The following is a 13,810-nucleotide window of genomic DNA, read 5'->3' on the forward strand; positions in this document are numbered from 1 at the left end:
TCCTGTATCTTGTCCCACCAGGGTGAAATTACATCACACTGACACTTTTAATAATTTTGAATGTTTTTCATACTGGAATACATTCTGTTGACACCTCCAAGTGACACCATTGCAGAATGATATCCGCCAGAATTTTACCTCTCTCATAACCATTTGGAGCCGAGTGGAGGGTCTCAACCAGAGGCTTCGTCGACTGTGTGACGGTCTTGGCTGCAGATTTTTAGACTTGCACTATTGGGTGGGGAATTGTAGGATGCCCATAGACAGGTCAGGGGTGCACTACACACAGGAAGCTGCTACTCGGGTAGCAGAGTACTTGTGGCGTGCGCTTGGGGGTTTTTAGGCTAGGCAGTAGTGCGAGGTGTCTTGATGAACACTCACCAGTCGACATGCAGGCACGGAAATCAGGACGCGCTCAGTGTAAAGACACTTCAGCTATCGAGAGATTAGCAGTAAATTTTCATAGTGTTCGGAATAAAGTTTCTGAATTTACTGCCCTCCGGGAAGCATGTGGCATGCAAATTATTCTTGGCACTGAGACCTGGCTGAGTTCTGAGATAGGAAGTTCTGAAATATTTAGTGAGGGTTGGAACGTGTAACGGACAGACAGATTAGACATCGTAGGAGGTGGTGTCTTCATTGCAGTTGATAAAAAGATTGTGTCTACTGAGGTTGAAGTAGAGTGTGATTGTGAAGTTATCTGGACACATTTAACAGGGTTAGGAGAAATAAAGTCAATTGTTGGGTGTTATTACCAGCCACCAGGTTCCACCATGACAGTTCTAGAATCATTCAAAGGGAGTCAACACTCTGTATCGCAGAAGTATCCAGATCATGCTGTATTAGTCGGAGGTGACTTCAACCTACCTAGTATAGACTGGGATGTCTATGGATTCATTACAGGTGATACAGACAAGCCATCGTGTGAATTACTTTTGAACCCCCTTATTTGAAAACTGTCTTGAGTAGCTAAATCGACAGCCAACGCATAATGGAAATATTATAGATCTGGTAGTAGCCACAAACAGACCAGACCTCATTGAAGGTGTCAGTGTTGAGACAGGAATTAGTGATCATGATGTTGTCATTACGACTATGGTTACGAAAGTTAAAAAGTCGATCAAGAAGGCTAGGAGAGTATTCTTACTAGAAAGAGCAGATAAACTGTTGTTAGCATCCCACTTAGTAAATGAATAGACTTCATTTACTTCCGGTGCGATGGATGTGGAAAAATTATGGGCAAATTTTAAACACATTGTAAATCACACATTGGAGAAGTATGTGCCGAAAAAATGGGTTATGGACAGAAAAGACCCACCGTGGATTAACAGCACAATTTGGAGAATGCTCAGGAAGCAAAGACAGTTGCACTCGCAGTACAAGAAAGATCGGGAGAATGAGGACAGGCAAAAGTTAGTAGAGATCCGTGGTGCTGTAAAAAGAGCAATGCATGAAGCATACAACCACTACCACCATCATACCTTAGCAAAAGATCTTGCTGAAAACCCAGGGAAATTATGGTCTTACGTAAAATTGGTAAGCGGTTGGAAGGCTTCCATCCAGTCACTCACTGATCGGTCTGGCCTGGCAATGGAAGACACCAAAACGAAAGCTGAAATTTTAATTTTAACATTTGAGAAATCTTTAACACAGGAGGATCGTACAAACATACCGCCATTTGAGTCTCGTACAGATTCCCGTATGGAGGACATAGTGATAAACATCTCTGGGGTTGTCAAGCATCTGAATGAGCTGAAAATAAATAAATTGCCAGGTCCTGATGGGATTCCAATTCGGTTTTACAGAGAGTACTCTACTGCATTGGCTCCATATTTAGCTTGCATTTATCACGAATCTCTTACCCAACGTAAAGTCCCGACTGACAGGAAAAAAGCGCAGGTGACACCTGTATATAAGAAGGGTAGAAGGACGGATACTCAAAATTACAGACCAATATCCTTAACATCGGTTTGTTGCAAAATTCTCAAACATATTCTCAGTTTGAATATAGTGAATTTCCTTGAGACAGAGAAGTTGCTGTCCATGCATCAGCACGGCTTTAGAAAGCATCACTCCTGCGAAACACAACTCGCCCTTTTTTCACATGATATCTTGTGAACCATGCATGAAGGGTATCAGACGGATACCATACTCCTTGACTTCCGGAAAGCGTTTGACTCGGTGCCCCATTGCAGACTCGTAACTAAGGTAGAAGCATATGGGATTGTTTCCCAAATACACTCCTGGAAATTGAAATAAGAACACCGTGAATTCATTGTCCCAGGAAGGGGAAACTTTATTGACACATTTCTGGGGTCAGATACATCACATGATCACACTGACAGAACCACAGGCACATAGACACAGGCAACAGAGCATGCACAATGTCCACCTTTCGCAGCAATGCAGGCTGCTATTCTCCCATGGAGACGATCGTAGAGATGCTGGATGTAGTCCTGTGGAACGGCTTGCCATGCCATTTCCACCTGGCGCCTCAGTTGGACCAGCGTTCGTGCTGGACGTGCAGATGGCGTGAGACGACGCTTCATCCAGTCCCAAACATGCTCAATGGGGGACAGATCCGGAGATATTGCTGGCCAGGGTAGTTGACTTACACCTTCTAGAGCACGTTGGGTGGCACGAGATACATGCGGACGTGCATTGTCCTGTTGGAACAGCAAGTTCCCTTGCCAGTCTAGGAATGGTAGAACGATGGGTTTGATGACGGTTTGGATGTACCGTGCACTATTCAGTGGCCCTCTCGACGATCACCAGAGGTGTACGGCCATTGTAGGAGATCGCTCCCCACACCATGATGCTGGGTGTTGGCCCTGTGTGCCTCGGTCGTATGCAGTCCTTATTGTGGCGCTCACCTGCACGGCGCCAAACACGCATACGACCATCATTGGCACCAAGGCAGAAGCGACTCTCATCGCTGAAGACGACACGTCTCCATTCGTCCCTCCATTCACGCCTGTCGCGACACCACTGGAGGCGGGCTGCACGATGTTGGGGCGTGAGCGGAAGACGGCCTAACGGTGTGTGGGACCGTAGCCCAGCTTCATGGAGACGGTTGCGAATGGTCCTCGCTGATACCCCAGGAGCAACAGTGTCCCTAATTTGCTGGGAAGTGGCGGTGCGGTCCCCTACGGCACTGCGTAGGATCCTACGGTCTTGGCGTGCATCCGTGCGTCGCTGCGGTCCGGTCCCAGGTTGACGGGCACGTGCACCTTCCGCCGACCACTGGCGACAACATCGATGTACTGTGGAGACCTCACGCCCCACGTGTTGAGCAATTCGGTGGTACGTCCACCCGGCCTCCCGCATGCCCACTATACGCCCTCGCTCAAAGTCCGTCAACTGCACATACGGTTCACGTCCACGCTGTCGTGGCATGCTACCAGTGTTAAAGATTGCGATGGAGCTCTGTATGCCACGGCAAACTGGCTGACACTGACGGTGGCGGTGCACAAATGCTGCGCAGCTAGCGCCATTCGACGGCCAACACCGCGGTTCCTGGTGTGTCTGCTGTGCCGTGCGTGTGACCATTGCTTGTACAGCCCTCTCGCAGTGTCCGTAGCAAGTATGGTGGGTCTGACACACCGGTGTCAATGTGTTCTTTTTTCCATTTCCAGGAGTGTATGTGAGTGGCTTGAAGACTTCTTAAGTAATAGAACCCAGTACATTGTCCTTGATGGTGAGTGCTCATTGGAGGTGAGGGTATCATCTGGAGTGGCTCAGGGAAGTGTGGTAGGTCTGCTGTTGTTTTCTATCTACATAAATGATTTTTTGGATCGAGTGGATAGCAATGTGCTCCTGTTTGCTGATGATGCTGTCATGTACGGGAAGGTTTCGTTGTTGAGTGACTGTAGGAGGATACAAGATGACTTGGACAGGATTTGTGATTGGTGTAAAGAATGGCAGCAAACTCTAAATATAGATAAATGTAAATTAATGCAGATGAATAGGAAAAAGAATTCCTTAATGTTTGAATACTCCATTAGTAGTGCAGTGCTTGACACAGTCACGTCGATTAAATATTTGGGCGTAACATTGCAGATCGATATGAAGTGGAACAAGCATGTAATGGCAGTTGTGGGGAAGGCAGATAGTTGTCTTCGGTTCATTGGTAGAATTTTGGGAAGATGTATTTCATCTGTAAAAGAGACCGCTTATAGAACACTAATACGACCGATTCTTGAGTACTGTTCGAGCGTCTGTGATCCCTATCAGGTTGGATTGAGGGAGGACATAGAAGCAACTCGGAGGCGGGCTGCTAGATTTGTCACTGGTAGGTTGGATCATCACGAGAGTGTTACGGAAATGCTTCGGGAACTCGGGTGGGAGTCTCTGGAGGAAAGGAGGCGTTCTTTTCGTGAATCACTACTGAGGAAATTTAGAGAACCAGCATTCGAGGCTGACTGCAGTACAATTTTACTGCCGCCAACTTATATTTAGCGGAAAGACCACAAAGATAAGAAAGAGAGATTAGGGCTCGTACAGAGGCAGTCATTTTTCCCTAGTTCTGTTTGGGAGTGGAACAGGGAGAGTAGATGCTAGTTGTGGTACGAGGTACCCTCGGCCACGAACTTTATGGTGGATTACGGATTATGTATGTAGATATAGATGACCAAACCCACACTGAGAGAAACATCTCCACACCATGACACTGCCACCACCGTGCTTAATGGCCAGTACCTGATACTTCTCAATGCCCATTTGGTTTTTTGGTTGACACAAATTTTGTACACCATCAAAAGAAAATACATTAAATTTACTTTCATCGGTCCATAAAACTTTAGACCAATCTGTAGCATTCCAAGTTTGACTTTTCTTTGCAAACTCTATCCCACACTTACTATTTTCTGAATTTTTGAGTGGTTTACATGATGGTCATCTACCATTTAAATCACCAGCTACTATCTGACATTTTATAGTAGACAAATAGGTTCTGTCCACTATGCTACTCCAGATCATCCCTAATTTGTCGAGTTGATTTTCTAGGATCAGGAGCCGACTGCTTACATATCATTCTGGCCTTCCACCTTGTTGCTTTTAGAGGATGATCTGACCTTGGCTTCCTGTTGTTGCTGTCCCTAATTTGTCGAGTTGATTTTCTAGGATCAGGAGCCGACTGCTTACATATCATTCTGGCCTTCCACCTTGTTGCTTTTAGAGGATGATCTGACCTTGGCTTCCTGTTGTTGCTGTCAATTACACATACTTATTAGTTGTCACGACATGCTGTAGTGTCTAGCAACATTAGACTGCGACTTTCCCTTCTTTAAAGCATGTGAATTGGTCTGTCTCACATGAACTGAGTATTCTTTGTATTTTGGCATGCTTCTTGTTGTCTCTACAAATAAACAGATACTGTCAGAATGACTAAGTAACAATAGGCAATGAATACCATACCATTACAGCTAATTACAAAATACTTCTGCCACCGAATGTATCAGGATGACCAAATGTAGCAGGAAGAGGTAGAAGGCACCGTATTAAGACTTGCTCGAGCTTTCCAAGTGATTTATTGCTTCCAAACTACAGTACCATGTTCTCCTCGGTCTGCATCACCAGGTCCGGCAATGCTGAGGACACCAATTCGCTGTCTGTGAAATGGCTTGGTGCAGAATGGCTGGCCTTGTATGCCAGCAGAGTTGCGTCATCGTCAGGATGCCAGCAGTTGGCTCAGTGGTCTATGTCCCTACCGAATTGGCACCGCTCGGTGTAAGCTCCAGGCGGCCAGCTGTGTGTTTCCCGCCAGCGTGGCTGGGATCTGAATCAGCGGCCCTCACCTCAGGATGCCTCCAGCAAGTGTTGGAAGCCAGGACGCCTGCCTGCGGTAGTGAGCCGTGGAGTGACTCACCAATGGCTAGCTACAGATCCTGTGTCAGCTGCAGAGGGTTGAACCAGCAACCTGCCATGGACTGGAATGCTGGCGCCCCATCTGCTGCTGCATGTAGCTGACTGTTTTGCTTCGCGTCACATAGGGTCAACTGCCATTCAGATATTTTTTCTAAACTGCAAAACGATTTACAAAAAATATCTGAATGGTGTAAAAAGTGGCAGTTGACTCTAAATAACGAAATGTGTGAGGTCATCCACATGAGTTCTAAAAGTAACTTGTTAAACTTCAGTTACACGATAAATCAGTCTAATCTAAAGGAGTAAATTCAACTTAATACCTAGGTATTACAATTACGAACAACTTAAATTGGAAAGAACACACAGAAAATGTTGTGTGGAAGGCTAATCAAAGGCTGCGTTTTATTGGTAGGACACTTAGAAAATGTAACAGACCTACTAAGGAGACTGCCTGCACTACGCTCATCCATCCTCTTTTAGAATACTGCTGCGCGGTGTGGGATCCTTACCAAATAGGACTGACGGAGTACATCGAAAAAGTTCAAAGAAAGGCAGCATGTTTTGTATTATCGCGAAATATGGGAGAGTGTGTCACAAAAATGATACAGGATTTGGGCTGGAAATCATTAAAAGAAAGGCGATTTTCGTTGCAACGGAATCTTATCATGAAATTCCAGTAACAAACTTTCTCCTCCGAACATGAAAATATTTTGTTGACACCAACCTACATAGGGAGGAACGATCACCACTATAAAATAAGGGAAATGAGAGCTCCTAGAGAAAGATATAAATGTTCATTCCTTCCGCGCGCTATATGAGATTGGAATAATAGAGAATTGTAAAGGTGGTTCGATGAACCCTCTGCCAGGCACTTAAATGTGATTTGCAGAGTATCGATGTAGATGTAGATATAGATGTACTCATAACACGTTAGGTTGGCCAGTGGGCCCCTTTTGCCTGAGTTTTGCGACATGCAAAACTGCTACGTATATTCTTTCAACAATTTCTACTTCGCAGCTGTTGGTATGCGTAACACATTGCAATCTGGCCCACACCTGGCTGTAACTTGTGCTCAGAATATTGCACAAAACTAACTTTCCCTATCCTAAACATTGGTACCGCTACAGAATATATACTTAAATTGTTATTGTATGACCTTGCTTGTTTACTGGATGTGTAACCACAGCAGCATGAGGCTCTCGATGGAGTGGCACAGTAATGTGTGTTGCTCTGATGTAACTGTATGCAAACAGTACTGACAACATGACACCACAACTGCAAAATACTTCTGTGTACTACTGTACAGCCGGCCGCGGTGGTCTCGTGGTTCTAGGCGCGCAGTCCGGAACCATGCGACTGCTACGGTCGCAGGTTCGAATCCTGCCTCGGGCATGGATGTGTGTGATGTCCTTACGTTAGTTAGGTTTAAGTAGTTCTAAGTTCTAGGGCACTGATAACCACAGCAGTTGAGTCCCATAGTGCTCAGAGCCATTTTACTACTGTACAAATACAGTAACAATTTTATTGGGCTCCCACCAGTTTCGAAGATGTCCTTATATACATTTTCAGGGTGTATACATGGACAAGAAAAAAAAAAATTCCCGCATTTCCCGGTTAAAATTACACTTTCTCCCCGGTGAAAATACACTTTTCCGTGTTAAGTGACAGTATACTTTTCCTCGGAACTGTAAAACTTATCAATTCTTTGAATAGTTATGGTTTTATACACCGGCGTAGAACTTCCCGGACTTTTAGAAATACAAACTCACAATATATTTAATAAAAAACCGTTTTGGAAAGATCTTTGATGTGCAGCAACATGTACGCTGCATATTTTCATATTATGAAAGTGTAAATTTAAATTCCGCCAAACACCGCATGTTACTTTCCAAAGCATTGAAATCAAGATTGCAATGGGCTTTTGTAGCCAGTCATAGCTCGTCACGTGATCTCGCCAGCCGATGACTGCGGATCATCTAGCATAGGATACGTGTTGTAGTCGCCGATAGCCATATCAGAGTAAAGTAGCGCGTACTCACAAATAGGAAAAGTTAATGGTTTAAATTAACATATACAGCGTTACTAAATGAAAAGCAAAGCTTTTTGGTCTCGAAGATTAATAAGCTGCAAGAGAAGATAAGTTTTCACATATAGTGTTGATTTTTGTGCGCGTGTTACGCTTTAAGGTACATGACACAAATGTGACAGTAAAATTCTGAGATCGAATTTTTTCTAAATGTACATCCACAAAGACTTTATTTTTAAATGAGCGTCAAACACTCTGTGAGTTTAGAAATTCATCGTACATTCTCGCACATAATTCATATTCCATAAAAGGAAATTTATTTTGAAAGTAATGCTTTCCAAACAACCATTCGCAATATTTTCCCATGGCCTGTTAGAAATAGGTTCGTTTCAGTAGTTGCCAGAGAGCACCAGAAAAAGACGTCACCGCGCTTGCGCAGCTACGATGATGCAGGAAGCCAGTATGTTCGTAGGTGTAAAACATTAGATCTTACACTATGTCATAAAAGAAACAAGACATCATAGGATACTCCAAGAACATCGGAATTTTGTGAACCATACTTAAATGTGTAATTTGGCTTAAAGTGCACACTTGTATGTCCAGACTTGGATGTAAATTTTCTGTATTATCTTTATTATCTCATGTTTGGTTCTTTATTATGCCATAATGCCATATGTGCTAGAAGATGAAAACATGCACTTTTGAAATGCAGTGAAAAGTTTAAACTAGCCCATAGTATGGAATTAAACACTTCGTTTCCAATAAATTAACTGCCCCAGCGGAAAAGATTAATAAAAGCCAAATTTCTTTAGCAACCCGACAAAAATAACTTCATTGTTCTGCAAGGCGACTAATGCTTGACTGTCAGAAAGGTGGAGATAAAACCTGAAACTAATAACATATTTTAGCCTTCCGTAATTACGCGAACGTATTTTAATTCATTTGATAGCTCACGGCCATAGATATCCGTTTTGTTCTCATTTAATGTGAGAGCAATAAATGAAGAGGAAACAGCAAAATCACTAAACGTAAACACGGGTCACGAGGAGACTTCGCACTAAAACTCAGACTGCTCTGTGGATCAGCCCCGGATCTCCGATATTTCCGAACTGGGGCAGTATTAGATAGTGGCACCCAACCACATGTCTGTAGCCAGAAGTGGGAAAAGGTACTTCTCATACGGCGACTCAACTGCACGTGCACAAGAGCCCGCCCGCAACCGCTCCAACAAATCTAAAGTAAACATTTGTGACGTCATGCACATCGGAGACAATTCGTTGTAAGGAAGCATTGCATAGTCTTCCTAAAGCCTTTGACACACTTTGCAGTTGGCAAACACTTGTATGAGCACTGTGTTTTATTGTTGTATATGGCGTATTTCCGTTGCAACTTAATTTGTTTTTGTTTTTTTCTCTCGTTCATGTTTTGTTGCTGCAGTATTATTCTGCAGAAGCGGGATACAGTAATATCCTTTGTTAGAGTATTGGTTCTTACCCGACAAAATCATAAAAATTTAACTGAAAACTAAAACAATGAAAAATTCCTGGAATTCCGAAAAATTCACGGGTTTATCCCAGTTTTCTCCTGGATGAAAAAATTCCTGGGTTTTTCCAGTATCTCTCGGTTGTCCCGGCTCTTATACACCCTGATATTTTACTTTTTTTAGTAAATATTCAATTCTTTCAGTGCAACTCTTTGTCACCATGCCATCTTAGTATTCACTCCCCTTCTCACCAGTCATGTTGGACTTGGGCTTTTCCCTGTGTCATGCTCTGTCAGCGCACCTGCCGACCTTTGACCACCTCACTTTCATTTTGGCACCGTCCAATCTTTCTGACTCATGTTGCCCAGTCATACACAGCAACAAGCTGGTTCTCTGCTGCTTGCCTCTACACAGTGCTGAGCAGCCTGGCCAAGCCACTCATTCTGTCACATACCTCAGCTTGCTTCTGCAGTGTCAGTCACATAACTCACTAACATACAGAGTTAACATACATTGTAATAATGGTACAATTCTTTTGACATTAGTATTTATAGCCCACAATTTGTGCAAATATGAGTACTTGCTTGACTTGCGAAATTTTAGTGTCTAGAAATTGCTCATTGATGTTGTAAGTGTATAGGAGTTCTGAATAGTTTGTAACAAATGGTTAATGAAGACATATTTCAACAAGCAGGTAACAGTATAGAATTTTGAGATAATTTACTTAAAATTTTCAGGTTGCTTTTCATCGCCAGAACAGTCATTTTGCTGCTACTTACGAGTCTTGCAGTACTGCTGCTTTCAAGCATGGTCGTACGGAGACAGTCAGGCCTTGCACAATGGCCACTAAGGTAAAGAAAAAAAATTCTTGTATTTGTAACTTTGATTACCATAACTGTCTGTTTTGCATATATCCCTCATAATTACTTAAAACTACTATGAATTTTTAAAGAAAGCGAGCTTTTCCAAAGAAAAATCCAAACTTGAAATTCTTAGTTATCATCTTAGTTTGCACTTCTTCAATGTTCATTAGATCTTCTTTGTAAAGGCTGTCTCATTTTGTACTTCCAAGAAACAATATCAGTTGAGGCACAGTCAACATCTCACCCATCTTAGGATTGTTGAGAAATGTTCCACCTTTCCTTATCAGTTAGTCGTGTATAGGGAAGATTTCCTTAGCAACCAAAATTTGTGCAGTAAATGCAAAATACAGGTCAGAATGCACAGTGAGCTGATAGACCTTGACTGACATTTTTAGCTTGGAGCATAAACATCGAGAAGAAATACACTCCTGGAAATTGAAATAAGAACACCGTGAATTCATTGTCCCAGGAAGGGGAAACTTTATTGACACATTCCTGGGGTCAGATACATCACATGATCACACTGACAGAACCACAGGCACATAGACACAGCCAACAGAGCTTGCACAATGTCGGCACTAGTACAGTGTATATCCACCTTTCGCAGCAATGCAGGCTGCTATTCTCCCATGGAGACGATCGTAAAGATGCTGGATATAGTCCTGTGGAACGGCTTGCCATGCCATTTCCACCTGGCGCCTCAGTTGGACCAGCGTTCGTGCTGGACGTGCAGACCGCGTGAGACGACGCTTCATCCAGTCACAAACATGCTCAATGGGGGACAGATCCGGAGATCTTGCTGGCCAGGGTAGTTGACTTACACCTTCTAGAGCACGTTGGGTGGCACGGGATACATGCGGATGTGCATTGTCCTGTTGGAACAGCAAGTTCCCTTGCCGGTCTAGGAATGGTAGTACCATGGGTTCGATGACGGTTTGGATGTACCGTGCACTATTCAGTGTCCCCTCGACGATCACCAGAGGTGTACGGCCAGTGTAGGAGATCGCTCCCCACACCATGATGCCGGGTGTTGCCCCTGTGTGCCTCGGTCGTATGCAGTCCTGATTGTGGCGCTCACCTGCACGGCGCCAAACACGCATACAATCATCATTGGCACCAAGGCAGAAGCGACTCTCATCGCTGAAGACGACACGTCTCCATTCGTCCCTCCATTCACACCTGTCGCGGCACCACTGGAGGCGGGCTGCACGATGTTGGGGCGTGAGCGGAAGACGGCCTAACGGTGTGCGGGACCGTAGCCCAGCTTCATGGAGACGGTTGCGAATGGTCCTCGCCGATACCCCAGGAGCAACAGTGTCCCTAATTTGCTGGGAAGTGGCGGTGCGGTCCCCTACGGCACTGCGTAGGATCCTACGGTCTTGGCGTGCATCCGTGCGTCGCTGCGGTCCGGTCCCAGGTCGACGGGCACGTGCACCTTCCGCCGACCACTGGCGACAACATCGATGTACTGTGGAGACCTCACGCCCCACGTGTTGAGCAATTCGGCGGTACGTCCACCCGGCCTCCCGCATGCCCACTATACGCCCTCGCTCAAAGTACGTCAACTGCACATACGGTTCACGTCCACGCTGTCGCGGCATGCTACCAGTGTAAAGACTGCGATGGAGCTCCGTATGCCACGGCAAACTGGCTGACACTGACGGCGGCGGTGCACAAATGCTGCGCAGCTAGCGCCATTCGACGGCCAACACAGCGGTTCCTGGTGTGTCCGCTGTGCCGTGCGTGTGATCATTGCTTGTACAGCCCTCTCACAGTGTCCGGAGCAAGTATGGTGGGTCTGACACACCGGTGTCAATGTGTTCTTTTTTCCATTTCCAGGAGTGTATATACATGCGTCGGCAAGCACCATTAAGGCAGAGATTTCACAGGGTGCAGTTACTGGCTTATTTTGATTTCGCTTACCAGAATGTATGTTATCTGATTTCTACATGAGAAGTTCTGTGCAGATTGAAGGACTTAATTATTTATGTCAGATGCAACATTTCACTCAAGAATACGGATGTATCAGAACACTATACTGAATAAATATTTTAATGCTGTAAAAGTTTGTTTCAGTTATCAAGGAAATTGCTTTTAATCACATATCTGTACAAATCTACCAATTCAGACTATGATTTTCTTTAGTTAAAGAACACACTATGAGGAAGAATTGTAATAGCCTTTCATATCATCATGCACCAATATTAACACTGAAAGGAATCGAGGATATATCATATCTTATGTTGGTAAACAAAATGTTTATGAATATGAGCTATGCAGTTACTCAAAGCCAATCATACCTGGCAAGAAGTTTACAATACAAATAAATTTAATGACAAGTAAAGGGTAATTCTGTGATGATGTTACAAGCTTTCAGGGATGATGGAGAAGGGTAAATGTATCAACTGGAGGTAAGGTACTCTGGTGTGGAAACAACCAAGCCAAAATTTATGTGAAAGTTGTTCTGATACCTCTAACAGTGGACATCTTCTGCTGCAAGCTTTTTTTTATTTCATATTTTTGAAGAAGGTGCTATGGACCAAAACAAGAAAAGATAGTCCAATAAATGTTTTCTAGCCATTTACTTCTTGTTTTGGTCCATACCGCTTCTCCTCAAAATATGGAAAGCAAAGAGCTTACAGCAGAAGAGGTCCACTGGCAGACACATTGGGACAATTTTCACATATTACTTAAGATTCTGTCATTTCCGGACCAGTGTCCCTCACGTCAAATTGATACATTTACCCTTCTCCATCATCCCCAATAGTTTGTAACATCATCACCGAGTCACCCTGTATAATATATTCCTTCAATAATTTGTCACTCACGTAGATTCAATATCAACTTGCCTAATGAAGATCGGAGCAAAACACATTAGCACTTTACCAAGTTGTTATTGAAGTTTTGCCTTTTTTTGTGCAGTCACTTTCAAGGCAGATTAAAATGTTCATTGGTAGGGCCACTTCATAAAAAGCAGTTTACTATTTTGTTTGTGTGTTGTGTCTGGGGCTGGATGATCAGTTGAGCACAGTAAGTATCTTCTTAAATGTAATGAAATAATTTAAATGTATAGCCTAGAGCATTTTGGAATTTGAAGAAAGTTCACCAATGGGTTAGGCAAGGTTTTGGGATTCTTTGGATGCGTTACAGGTGTACACATTTGAACATCTGAATATAGTGACTTTATTTCTGTACAGAGTACAGTCAAGCACACCTGGAAAATTTTGTCAGGCTTCCATAGCTGTGTCAAAAAGTAACTTTACCGGTTTAGTATCTAGGTCATTTTAAGAGTAGTCAGGAATAAAATATGTCCTAGCTATCTGGGTGCTGTTACAGAGGAGAACACACAATTCCTCAGAGTTCCCTGAACTAAGAACAATGAATCTGCATTCTATGTAATCAGTAGGGAATTAGCAACTGCTGTCGGCAAGTACTCAGAATTCCACATAGTTAAGGTAAGTACTGGCCATTCAGTCTGTCTTATTATAATTTTAGTGCTTTCTTACATGAATTTTCCTTCTGACACACACAAATGATTTAGAAGTGAAGGTAATAGATAAGATGAGCTTGTGG

At 43.7% G+C, this 13,810-nt stretch overlaps 1 protein-coding gene across 4 annotated transcripts in view; it reads left to right on the forward strand.

Annotated features, from left to right (window-relative positions):
• Positions 1-13,810, forward strand: part of LOC126298014 (carnitine O-palmitoyltransferase 2, mitochondrial) — a 156,186-nt gene that overhangs the window by 101,959 nt on the left and 40,417 nt on the right. For all 4 annotated transcript variants that reach the window (XM_049989336.1, XM_049989334.1, XM_049989337.1 and 1 more), the window contains exon 10: positions 10,112-10,225. In XM_049989336.1, coding sequence (XP_049845293.1) covers positions 10,112-10,225 — 114 coding nt within the window. The remainder of the gene's footprint in view (positions 1-10,111; positions 10,226-13,810) is intronic.

Source organism: Schistocerca gregaria, chromosome X (genome assembly GCF_023897955.1).
Source record: "Schistocerca gregaria isolate iqSchGreg1 chromosome X, iqSchGreg1.2, whole genome shotgun sequence".
In the NCBI taxonomy this organism is placed as follows: domain Eukaryota; kingdom Metazoa; phylum Arthropoda; class Insecta; order Orthoptera; family Acrididae; genus Schistocerca; species Schistocerca gregaria.